This window comes from Branchiostoma floridae, chromosome 7 (genome assembly GCF_000003815.2).
Source record: "Branchiostoma floridae strain S238N-H82 chromosome 7, Bfl_VNyyK, whole genome shotgun sequence".
NCBI classification, from domain to species: Eukaryota; Metazoa; Chordata; class Leptocardii; order Amphioxiformes; family Branchiostomatidae; genus Branchiostoma; species Branchiostoma floridae.
The window spans coordinates 246,862-258,217 of NC_049985.1; the positions used below are offsets into that span (position 1 = coordinate 246,862).

General features: G+C 41.4%; 3 protein-coding genes across 6 annotated transcripts in view; 2 read left to right on the forward strand and 1 right to left on the reverse strand.

Annotated features, from left to right (window-relative positions):
* The window catches only part of LOC118419890 (sodium- and chloride-dependent glycine transporter 1-like), a 133,467-nt gene that overhangs the window by 48,876 nt on the left and 73,235 nt on the right, over positions 1–11,356 (forward strand).
* On the forward strand, positions 1,531–6,117 carry LOC118419888 (elongation factor 1-alpha-like). The gene is made up of 7 exons (XM_035826544.1): positions 1,531–1,760; positions 2,263–2,442; positions 2,570–2,737; positions 3,159–3,438; positions 4,423–4,679; positions 4,792–5,150; positions 5,387–6,117. Exons 1-7 carry the CDS (start codon positions 1,611–1,613, stop codon positions 5,388–5,390), a joined length of 1,398 nt encoding a protein of 465 aa, XP_035682437.1. The 5' UTR covers positions 1,531–1,610; the 3' UTR covers positions 5,391–6,117.
* LOC118419889 (protein Mpv17-like) overlaps positions 5,489–11,356 on the reverse strand; it is a 90,183-nt gene continuing 84,315 nt past the window's right edge. Inside the window, exons 1-5 of one of the 4 annotated variants that reach the window (XM_035826548.1) lie at positions 10,320–10,518; positions 8,567–8,662; positions 8,313–8,345; positions 7,906–7,958; positions 5,489–7,459 (exon numbers count right to left, since the gene is read on the reverse strand). In XM_035826548.1, coding sequence (XP_035682441.1) covers positions 7,315–7,459; positions 7,906–7,958; positions 8,313–8,345; positions 8,567–8,656 — 321 coding nt within the window. In that variant the 5' untranslated portion in view covers positions 8,657–8,662; positions 10,320–10,518 and the 3' untranslated portion in view covers positions 5,489–7,314. Of the gene's footprint in view, positions 7,460–7,905; positions 7,959–8,312; positions 8,346–8,566; positions 8,663–8,977; positions 9,027–10,319; positions 10,519–11,356 lie in introns of those variants that run through there. The other 3 variants (XM_035826545.1, XM_035826549.1, XM_035826547.1) reach the window with 3 other exon arrangements.

An 11,356-nucleotide genomic window follows, 5' to 3' on the forward strand; every position in this document is an offset into this window, starting at 1 on the left:
GTTCTGTTACCTAAACAAGATTTCTGACGAAGTCGGAGCATTTCTGGACTGGTCTATTTTGAAATTCACATGGGGTGCACTGAAAGATTCATTCTTGCACTGGGAATTTTGTAAGATTCAATTTTTGGGTGTCATTAGTAGAACTGACTTTTAAACAAAAGTGTTCCATTTTTGCACATGGGTGATTTTGGAATAGTCTATTGTTGCATGGGGGAGATATGCTGTATTTGCTCTCAAGCAAATGTCGGCCTTTCTAGTATTACAATTTTTTCCCGCGAAATGTCATCTCGACATTCCCCTGAAGTCCCCTCTCCAAATTTGGAAGTCTCTGTCCCTGTATGCAAATAGAAAATGACCACACCGCTTTACACAATCGTGCATTTAAAGTCCACTGATTTTGGCAAGCAAAGGAGCATTTCGATTCTCTGAATTTTCCGTAAATGAGGAAATATATATTATTTTGAGAAGAAAAGATAACGGTCCATGATGGCCATGCTGGGAGGAAAGATCATGATTATGTATACCGTGACTCTGGCTTTTAGGTCAAGTTCGGAACCGTCCGACTTTGTTTCTGCCACCTCCTGATTTTCGTCCTCCAATCAAAAACAGAAATCTTTATTATCCCCTTTAAAATCCATTTCATCTTTTGATACAGGCGTTGGTAAAGTGGTAATTTCGCTCAGACATTCGAACAATGTTTCTAGACCGTTCCTCCCAGTATGACTCAATTGGCCGACTTGATTGCGCAATCTTTCACATTGCTGATGATAAAGTCATCCGAAACGCAAATTTGTTTTGGATCTGTTTACATGTCACTACGGATAAAATTTCACATATTATACTTATATTTCTTATGACTAATGGTAAATGACACATAATTTCAAAGACTACATCATTGCCCCCCCTCCCCATTACTGCATTAGCTAGTAAGTCGACAAAACTGCAATATGCTTGTTGAATACTAATGTAGATTTTTAAGCAATTAACATTTGCCCCATTATGGATTATTCCTCCCCACCAAATTCCTTTAAATTCCTGCACGACAATTTCTATCTTTCTTCTTTCTCTTTATTATGGATACTTATTAAGGTTAGAGGGTGTGAAATAATGTTAATATTAAGAAATATATAATTTATTAAAATGCATTATACATGATTTAGATATGTTTATTAATGCATGAACATATTTGCTTTCCTTCTCTATCTTTTTATAGAAAGTATGGTATAATGTTTGGAAATAAGAACATATTGTTACTTAATGTTAGCAGCTTACAAGTTTAAATTTGTTGCATACTTTTCTTGATGCATATTCTTGATCAATTAAGTCTTTTAAAATGTGTAATGCAGTCTAATATGTAACCACTTGATTGGTCAATGTCATTGATAATTATTTTCTTTCACCAGAACCTTTCCTGTCCAATGGAAATGTTGCTGAGTTGATTATATCTTTCAGAAACATAGCCCTGAAATTTGATTGGTAGCCGTGGTAAATGTAATTAAGATGCAGTGTAGGAAGCACAAATGAAAGTAGATGTATGCACGCTTAAATTCTGCAGTGAGCTGTGATTCCAAGCGAGTCATACCGACCTCTCGGTCTCCACAAAAGACAACATGGGCAAGGAAAAGGAAAAGATTCACATCAACATCGTGGTCATCGGCCATGTCGACTCCGGCAAGTCCACCTCCACCGGTCACTTGATCTACAAGTGCGGCGCCATCGACAAGCGTGCCATTGAGCAGTTCGAGAAGGAAGCTAAGGAGGTAAGGTAGCTGCGTTTTAGATTCCATTATTTAGAGATTGGACGTTTGAAAGTGTTCTTGGCAAGCACATTTTCCCACACATGGCCTTGCCACAGTCTAGGGAAGCTCTGCTAAATTGGGCTGAGGTTTCTACTTTTGTGGGTGTAGCCTCTAAGTTCTAACAAGTCAGCCAATCAGAGAATTAGCTTAATGTTTTCCTTGGGTAGAGCTGATTCTCTGATTGGACAGCTACTTAGAGGCCAGGCCAACAACAGTGATGACCTCAGCCTGGGTTATTAGAACCTCCCCAAGGTACTTGTATATTGTAAAGGCCATGAACAAGGTACTGCATAGGAGAATGAACAAGCTATGGTGATGATGATGAAGAGATGATGATGTTGACTTAGGAGAGAATGTTTTCAACTTCCTCTTTGTCTCTTCCTTTTGAAGTGACCACTGTCATCATATTGATCATTCTGTCACTAACTTCTAAATGGAAAAAATACCTCTTTTATCTTCATAGATGGGCAAGGGCTCCTTCAAGTACGCCTGGGTGCTGGACAAGCTGAAGGCCGAGCGTGAACGTGGTATCACCATCGATATCGCCCTGTGGAAATTCGAGACCACAAAGTACATTGTGACTATCATTGATGCTCCCGGACATCGTGATTTCATCAAGAACATGATCACAGGAACTTCACAGGTAATGTATTGACTGAAACATTATAGAAATCTTTTTTTGCTTTCATCTTTTCAACCACAGTTGCTAAACTGGATAGAAAGGGAACATGCAGTACAAGTAGAGCGATAAAGATGTTAATTCTCCCTAGGCTGACTGTGCCGTGCTGATTGTGGCTGCTGGTACTGGTGAGTTCGAGGCTGGTATCTCCAATGACGGCCAGACCCGTGAGCACGCCCTGCTGGCCTACGCCCTGGGTGTCAAGCAGCTCATCGTGGGAGTCAACAAGATGGACTCCACCGAGCCCCCCTACTCTGAGGTATGTCTCTGGTACTGGCTGTGTGGCACTGGTTCAGGTTCAGCCACAGAGTTTTATACTCCAGATTCCCCTGTTGAAATTTAGGTAAACTGTTTTGATTTTTGTATAGAAAAATGCTAACTTAACATCCAACACTGAAATTAACACAATAGGGACACCCCCTCTAAATTTTCGGACAAACTACGTCGACCTTGTTCACAGAATGAATGACCCTTCTATCTCCAGCAGTGACGTCAGGAACACACCACTTTTTCAGGAGGGAGTGTACATCAGAGCCCACCGGCCCACCTTCAACAGAGACGGGGGGCGACATAGACTTTCTGATTCTTAGGACCCCCCTGCTGAAAAAGTGATAGTATTTTCTCTAATGTATTCTACCAACACAGATGAACTTTCATGCCATGTTTTGATTTGTTTGCAGGCTCGTTTTGGTGAGATCACCGAGGAAGTGGGTGTCTACATCAAGAAGATCGGCTACAACCCCGAGTCTGTAGCGTTCGTGCCGATCTCGGGCTGGCACGGCGACAACATGATCGAGGAGTCCACCAACATGCCCTGGTTCAAGGGGTGGACCATCGAGCGCAAGTCCGGTAGATCCTCGGGCCACACGTTGAGGCAGGCTCTGGACGCCATCGAACCTCCGTCCAGGCCTACAGACAAGCCCCTTCGTATTCCGCTGCAGGACGTGTACAGGATTGGCGGTGCGTACGGATTACTTAGTGAACCATTATACCTATACTTACAGACATTGTCTCTAAAAACAGGAGTTCCTTGCATGTCTATGATCCATTGATCACCTCTTATCACTGTCCAGTAAATGTGACAAGCACAGGGATAAACAAGTCCATTAGCCCGGTTGTCCCGGACAAGTGAAAATGCTGATCGGACAAGTGCATGACCTACTTTACTTGTCCGATCGGACAAGTACTCTTTCGTCCCCAAGTTCTTATTTTGGACGGTACATTTCTCTTAAAATTGGGGCTTTGCTTAGGCTAAGGTCACATTTCCACAAAGGGGCCCGGCCGGGCAGCTTTCAGGAACTATAATTATGACGTAAAAGACAACAAAAACACAAAACGGACCGAAAATAATTCTACGTCATGCACTGTGCATATTTATTTGCATAAACTTAAATTTTTCTTTTCCGCAAACAGCCCGGCCGGACTCCGGGTAGGAAATGTGACGTAGGCCTAACCAGGGACTCCCCTAGAAAATAGATTTGTAACTAGTACATTACACAGACTCTCAGGCAGCATTGCTGATATTGGAGTTTATTAGATTCGATGGAATGGATTTAACACATAGAAAAATGTTCTTACAAATTTTCGGGGCAAGATGAAAAGTTGTTTCGGGCAAGTAAATTTTTAAGTACTTGCCCGATAGGACAAGTTGATTTTTAAAATCTTGTCTAACCCTGCAAGCATATTGAAAATATATAACTGCGAAAGCACAGACATATCAAAAAGAATACCTACCCATACATTTGTAACCTTTTCCATTGACCCCACAGATTATCATGTGGTGTCTGATAGTTGACTAGTTCTGGTATCTCTGAACTATACTTTCTGTCATTCATGCTAGTCTGATGCTTTTCCCACTCACTTCCGGCCACTCCACTGGCAGTGCATTGCAGGGGTGGGCAGAAGAGCTGTTTATCCTTCACAGATATGTGTTTTGTTTTTCAGGTATCGGAACTGTGCCCGTCGGCCGTGTGGAGACCGGTATCCTGAAGCCAGGCATGGTGGTGACCTTCGCTCCCGTCAACATCACCACTGAGGTCAAGTCGGTGGAGATGCACCACGAGTATCTGCCCGAGGCCCTGCCCGGTGACAACGTCGGCTTCAACGTCAAGAACGTGTCCCGCAAGGACATCAAGCGTGGCTACGTTGCTGGTGACAGCAATAACGACCCACCCAAGGAGGCTGCCAGCTTTGTTGCAGAGGTTTGTTTGCAAATTCAAATGATTGTACTTTTGTACTTACAAGTCTGGACCTGAACCTGAATATGAGTTTGCATGAGCATACATGACTGACAGGTGTCATTTCTGTTCCCAGATTGCCGTGCTGAACCACCCGGGCGAGATCCATGCCGGCTACGCGCCCGTTCTGGATTGCCACACCGCCCACATCGCCTGCAAGTTCGTTGAGCTCAAGGAAAAGATTGACCGTCGTTCTGGCAAGAAGCTGGAAGACAACCCCAAGTCCGTGAAGTCTGGCGATGCTGCTATCGTCGAGATGCTTCCGTCCAAGCCCATGTGCGTCGAGGCCTTCTCTTCCTACCCACCCCTGGGTCGTTTTGCCGTGCGTGACATGAGGCAGACCGTGGCTGTCGGCGTCATCAAGTCCGTTAGCAAGACCGAGACGACCGGGAAGACCACCAAGGCTGCCCAGAAGGCTGCCGGCGGGAAGAAGAAGTGATGGTCGCTTTTTTTTTTTTTATTAAAAACAACAACAACAGTACATTTGTCAACAACTAAGACTAGATTTTGTACAGTCGAGTACCATTGCACATGGAGGGATAACATATACTGGTGTGTCTGGACGAATTACATGCAGTACATGGGTAGTGGAACAGTTAGAAGAGACAAATACATGTAGTACATCTGGGGAACCTTAAGGAATATGTACAGTCTGATATTACACTATGATGGTGATGGTCGCTTTACCTCGCTCCGCCCACCACCGTCACAGCCGCCAACGACACGACCACACTAGAGACTGCCAACTTGAAATCAGGAGCCGCGCGTCTCAAGAGGGTCTGCATGCCTTTTTTTCGTTAAGCGTTACGAGCCATTTTAATTCACCGTTAATCGTTACCGACCCGTTCTTATTCAACGTTAAGCGTTTTTGGTATATCATTCGTGAAGCGTTATTTGTCGTTTTAATTCAGCGTTAAGCGTTATTTGTTTTCCAGAATTCACCGTTAAGCGTTACAGGGCCTCTTGGATTTACCGTTAAGCGTTACTGCGCCCCCTGAATTCACCGTTAAGCGTTACCAAGACCGCCCCATGCGGACCCTCTCTCAACTTCGCAACCTTCGTTTCGGCCCTCGTCTGGTTACTCCATAGTCGTAAGCTTCATTGGAAACACTTCCGAAGGAAAAGTGGGACCGTAACGACAACACCAACAAAAAGGTCCCCATGATTTCAAAGTTGTTTACACCTATGCCAAAAAAGGGCGTACGTTTTGACGCCATTGTGAAATACGAAAAACGAAGTCAACCAGATGGTGTCTAACTTGTTTATTTGTTTATTTACTAAGTGATTTTACAGTACACCGTTTTGTTTTTACTTTTCCTGTAAAAATGAATGTGTTCTGTTTTACCTTGGTTTTGAAACATTTCTGTAAGGTGCTGGCAGAATAAAAGAATCGGTGACATTACTCTGTTCTCCTTTCTTTAAATAGATCAGCTCTTGCTGTGAAAGTAAGTTGTCTTGCACTGCATCTGTGAACCAGGAAATGAAAGTGGTGTGGCCTTAATTAGTAGCTAGATACACTAAGCAGAGGTTGCATATTCATGCCTGTTTTAAAGAATACAGTTTACTTAATTCATATGATCTGCTACTAAAAGACACAAATTTTACGGAATTCATTGGAGTGTGCTGGAATTCATAGAAAACAATTTTATGATCCTTACAAATTCAAGGGTGCAAATTCAAGATTGCCAACAAATTAGTGAGGATCATTTATATTCTGCAAAAGATATGTTTCCTTATCTAGTTTATCATATGTATTCCGAAAATTCTAAAAACTAATCCTGAAGCATGTGGAACATTAGCTTAAGTTGAAAAGATCAGGCTATGTAGAAACAGTTTCTGAGGTTTTTGTATGGAAGTTCTTTCTCAAGTGTGTTGGTATGTTTGTGGTTGTGTGTCACACTGTGTGTTAGAGATATGTGAATGCAAAGGGACAGGAAGATCTGCAATGGACAGTCTTGCCAAAGTGACGAAGCAGAGTTCAGAGTTGGTATATCTAGTTTCTAATCAGACTCTTCAGGTCATTGGGCCAATGGAAGAGGCCACTAATTTACAGGAGGCATTTTTGGTCTGTTTTGCAAACTTGTTTCGTGTAGTTCCACTGGTTTAGGGCCATTGCTGATATATATTGTAAGTAAAGTGTTGTCAGTCATTTAATAGTGCAAAGAAAAACACATGCAAACAATCAGTAGTGTTCTCTTCGTTTATGTGGAGCAACAAAGCATATTGTATTCTGGCAAGACATTTCATGATGAATGAGAACAAAAACTTCAGAGACTTTACAAGTCCATGTCAAGCAGTACTGTTATGTGGCAATAAAATGATGACGTCATCAATTCCCCCCCCCCAAAAAAATCAGATTTAGAATTCTTTCATGCTCATCAATCAACATTAGTTACGGCTCCATTCTTTCTTAATTCATTAATAAGAAAACAGTGGAAGGTCAAAATGCCAATTTAGCCAACCGAAATACCTTAACATGATAATATTACCTTAATATTACATTTGTATTGCAATCCTTTCAAGGTCATTAGTTCTTACAAATAACACCATCTCCTTAATTTCTGTATAAAACTTGTCAACAGTCTCAACTGAATTTTCTTCACATGTCTGTGGTCCCATCTTCACAACCCTTTTTTAGTTTCCTTGTGAGTGATGACACTAGGAGGTGGATGAGTCGTCTGTTTGACTGTTTGCTCTCCAGGATAAGTATGTGTTCCACCCTAGAGCAGTTCATTACCAACAATCTGAAAGGAAAGAAGAGCATCAAATACATTTAAGATACATAAATAGGTAACTTTCATGCAAGAGCCAAGTTTAAAAAATCTGAAAGTTGCGAACAGATCCCCCCCTAAAAATAACCTGGAAATTTTCATATCCAAATGCATACCCAGATTTCAGTCCAAATAACTTTCTAGTCTGTCGGGTGTGCAGTTGATAAAAGACACATGCTTCTAGCTTATGTTTTATGAACAATTAAGTATTCTAACCTCCCCACTGCTTACAAGTCACCGGCCAAAAAAAACATCAAAACAAAAGCAACATTTAAATATCAATATAATGGTTCAACAAAATTAAACATCTTAACAGAATCAGGTGTAGGTCCAGACCTAATAAACATGAACCTCTGGACTTAAATCTAGACTTGGACCCGGTTAAGCAAAACCAGTATGCACCCCTAAATGGCACTCACCTTAGGTTGAGAGGAACAAAATAAAAGTTGGCTAACTGGACAGCAGGCCAGAGCTAGAGCGAAAGAAATATGAAAAATTGTCACTTCAGTAGGTGTCATCTATTTATTCATACTGAAAAAATTCAGAATGTAAATTGCTTGCAGGAATTCGGTGTGCATGCTTTGATATGATACAATTGAAAAAGTCATTAAAATCATCGCATTCTGCATAGAGATGTACATGTAATATAAACAGGTCCTCAAACTTAAGTGAAATTACCAGGGCTAGCCCTGAATAATGATAGCCCCCGGCTAGTTGGGTAGCCCTTGCTGTCTTCATCTCTATACAGCTCAGCTGCATAAATAAAATAAAATCAATCCAGTGGGTGCCATCCCCTTTCATCTATATGGTTCAAGATTCAACATACTTTGTAATTGTTCACCAATGTTGACAGGTACTCCTGAAAAGACAAATGTGATTTGTTTTTTCAGTTAACATCAATCTATTTTGATACTAACAAGCTTCAAAGTTGTAAGCAGCTCAATGTAGAAATGTTCACATTTGGTTTTATGTTTGCATTTTTTTTGGTGATTGGAATTTCAAAAGATTACCTTATGTGTAGTATGAGGTAGTTTCTTCACATTCTGGAAACATTGCTTACTTGGTATACATATGATTTACCTTCTTCACTAGTTGCTTGATATCCTCCCATGAGTCCCATCTGCTCAGTCCTACTACAGGATAGAACGCACCCAGGAAAAATGGGGCCATCAGGGCCTGGGGTATGCAATGGAAAAGAGAATAAAGAAATATTTACTGAATAGATAGATAAATGGATGGATGGATGGATGGATGGATGGATGGATGGATGGATGAATGGATGGATGGATGAATGAATGACAAAACATGTCAATGATTATCCCTGTATCTATCAGGTATACTTTGTACAGGTATACTTTGTCTGTTTTTTCTTAAAACTTCAAAATCATCCCTGAAAGGAGTTTTCCAACATATAAAATGGGATTTTCAAAAAAAGGCATAGACCCAGCAAAAGCTCTGACATTAATACCAAATACTTTTTTCAGAACCGACCTGATCTAAGAACATCTTCTTAAGGGCTGCGAAAATTGATATGGGTATCATAACATATGGCCTAGGAAAAATTTTGTGTTTCCCTACCTACCCTAGAAAAACGTGCCGACCCTAGACTTTTGGGGGGGATGGGCAGTGGATTCACATAGCTTCCAGTTAGAATTTTTATTCAGTCTGCTTCCTAATGAAATAAAAACACTGCTTGTCCTATCTAGTGAAGGATGAATGTATCTATTATGCACAACATTCAAGTTTGACATTGAAAGACACTTAGTGTCCTCATGTATTTCAGTTTACATTGTCTTTGTTCAACTGCATTGTAACAAGTCACACTAAAGGTTTGGCCAGCCTAAAAAGATTACAAGAAAAAAAGATGATCCCTACCTACCGACCCCAAGTTTTTTAATGACTGGAATAGAAAACGCAGCATACTTTCCTAGGCCTAATTTTTGTTTTTGTTTATTCATTGGTGGTAACTTTACAGTTACAGTGCATAATAGCACTCAAGGGTACTGTATTACATATTTAAGTTACAATCTTTACAGATGAGACAACCAGATTACATATAAAAAGCTCCAGAAAACACACGGGATATCTAACCAAATCATGGGCATTATTAACAGTAATGCAAAACTCAAGTATACGACGTACTTCAGCCAACTACGACGTAGTTTTACAATTCATAACGTACTTTTGCGAACTACGACGTAATTCGCACAACTGGCTCCAAAATAATTCGACTTAACTTCCTGAAGTACGTCGTTGTTGCTTGAGGTTCCATCTGACCTAACTACGTCGTAATAAACATGTCAACCAAACTATTTTCAGCCAATTAAAAGTTAGTAAAATATTGCTTATAGTAGGGTTCATTAAGCACAACCAGGAGTACTTACTTCCAACGTTTCGGTGTCTGTCAGACACCATCATCAGGGTAGAATGGCTGGATACGCTTCTAGCTGCTACCGAAACGTTGGAAGTAAGTACTCCCTGGTTGTACCTAAAGAACTTCAGTACTATCTGAATAATTGCCAGCCTGATGAAGTTATTTACGGATACAAAATGGCTGTATTACGGCGTCTATGACTTACCCCTAGAAATCTATTACTCGCCTTGACACGTACATGTATTTCCCCCCAAGTACACTACACTGAGAACGAGATTCAGTAACTTTCCAACGTATCGCCATTTTTAAATCCAGAAGAATTCCCCGAAGGCAAGGTTTAGGTTCAGATCGTTTTATGTGTAATCAGGAGAAAACATCTATATGTGGCTTTTCAAACCCTGTTCACAGAATACAGCTTCATTCTGTCACCTAGAATTTGTACAGAAAATATATACCCACCTGTGCAAAAACTTGTTGACGGTGGAGTGACGCCCACCGGTCCTCTCGGCTAATCTTGCCTTAAGTGTGTCCTCTGCGATTCCTTCCTGTCCCAAACCAACCGCACCGACTTTCGGATGCAACCCCAAGTGTCAATGGGCTTTACAAGACCAAGCGACAGATACTGGACGAGTTACTGGTGATAATACGTGGTTCTGTGTTGTCTGTGGTTCTGAAAGAGGGAAAGAGAATTCACAGGTGTCGGCTCTGCAGGTGACGATCCAGTAATTAATCACAATAACTTGATCGCAACATATACGATCCAGTAATCAATTTAGCTAATTATATCAACCAATTATGGCTATGAGCTTCCACCATGAAAATGTCTGTCCAGTTCATCCGTTCCAAGATCCAAATTGCGACTCTGAATGTCAGAGGACTCACGCAGGTCAGCAAGCGACAGGAGCTGGATGAACTACTTGCAAGGAAGAGAGTGGATATGTGTTGTCTACAGGAGACCAAGGTTGCAAGGGAGGTATCCTTAACCAGGCTAAGCATGTCGCTGGAAAAAACGGCACAAATTAGCCAAATAAACAGAAAGCATACCGGAGGAGTCAAACGGCACAGTTGGCGACGTGTGGACATGTACCTGGCATGTTATCTGTCTATTTGGCCAATTTCTGCTATTTTTCCAGGGACATGTGGAGTAGGGGTGGGTACCGGGACAGAAAATTCAGGTCCAGGTCCGGTTGAGGTCCAAAGGATCAGGTCCAGGTCCGGACCTGAACCTGGACCTGATTCAGTATGACTCATACCAATCGTCCATTTCACTACAAAGAAATCTGTTTGGTGGAGTATTAGACTCACACTGGCGTTTTAAAATCCTACAGCGCTAACTGCACCTGTACGATTGACTGTAAAACTTGGTAGAAATGACTATAAACTATACCCTACTTCACTCTTGTTATTTTCTTCCCCTTGCAAGCGCCAAAACGTGTGAATGCCTGATCAAATAATCTGTTGATTTTCTAATAGGTCCAACATCCGGTCCACCTATT

Excerpts from the sequence above, each read along its gene's own strand:
- LOC118419888 (XM_035826544.1), top strand. The coding sequence starts at position 1,611 with ATGGGCAAGGAAAAGGAAAAGATTCACATCAACATCGTGGTCATCGGC. Across the intron at positions 1,761-2,262 it reads TCGAGAAGGAAGCTAAGGAG|ATGGGCAAGGGCTCCTTCAA; the intron begins GTAAGGTAGCTG and ends TTATCTTCATAG. Across the intron at positions 3,439-4,422 it reads GGACGTGTACAGGATTGGCG|GTATCGGAACTGTGCCCGTC; the intron begins GTGCGTACGGAT and ends TTTGTTTTTCAG.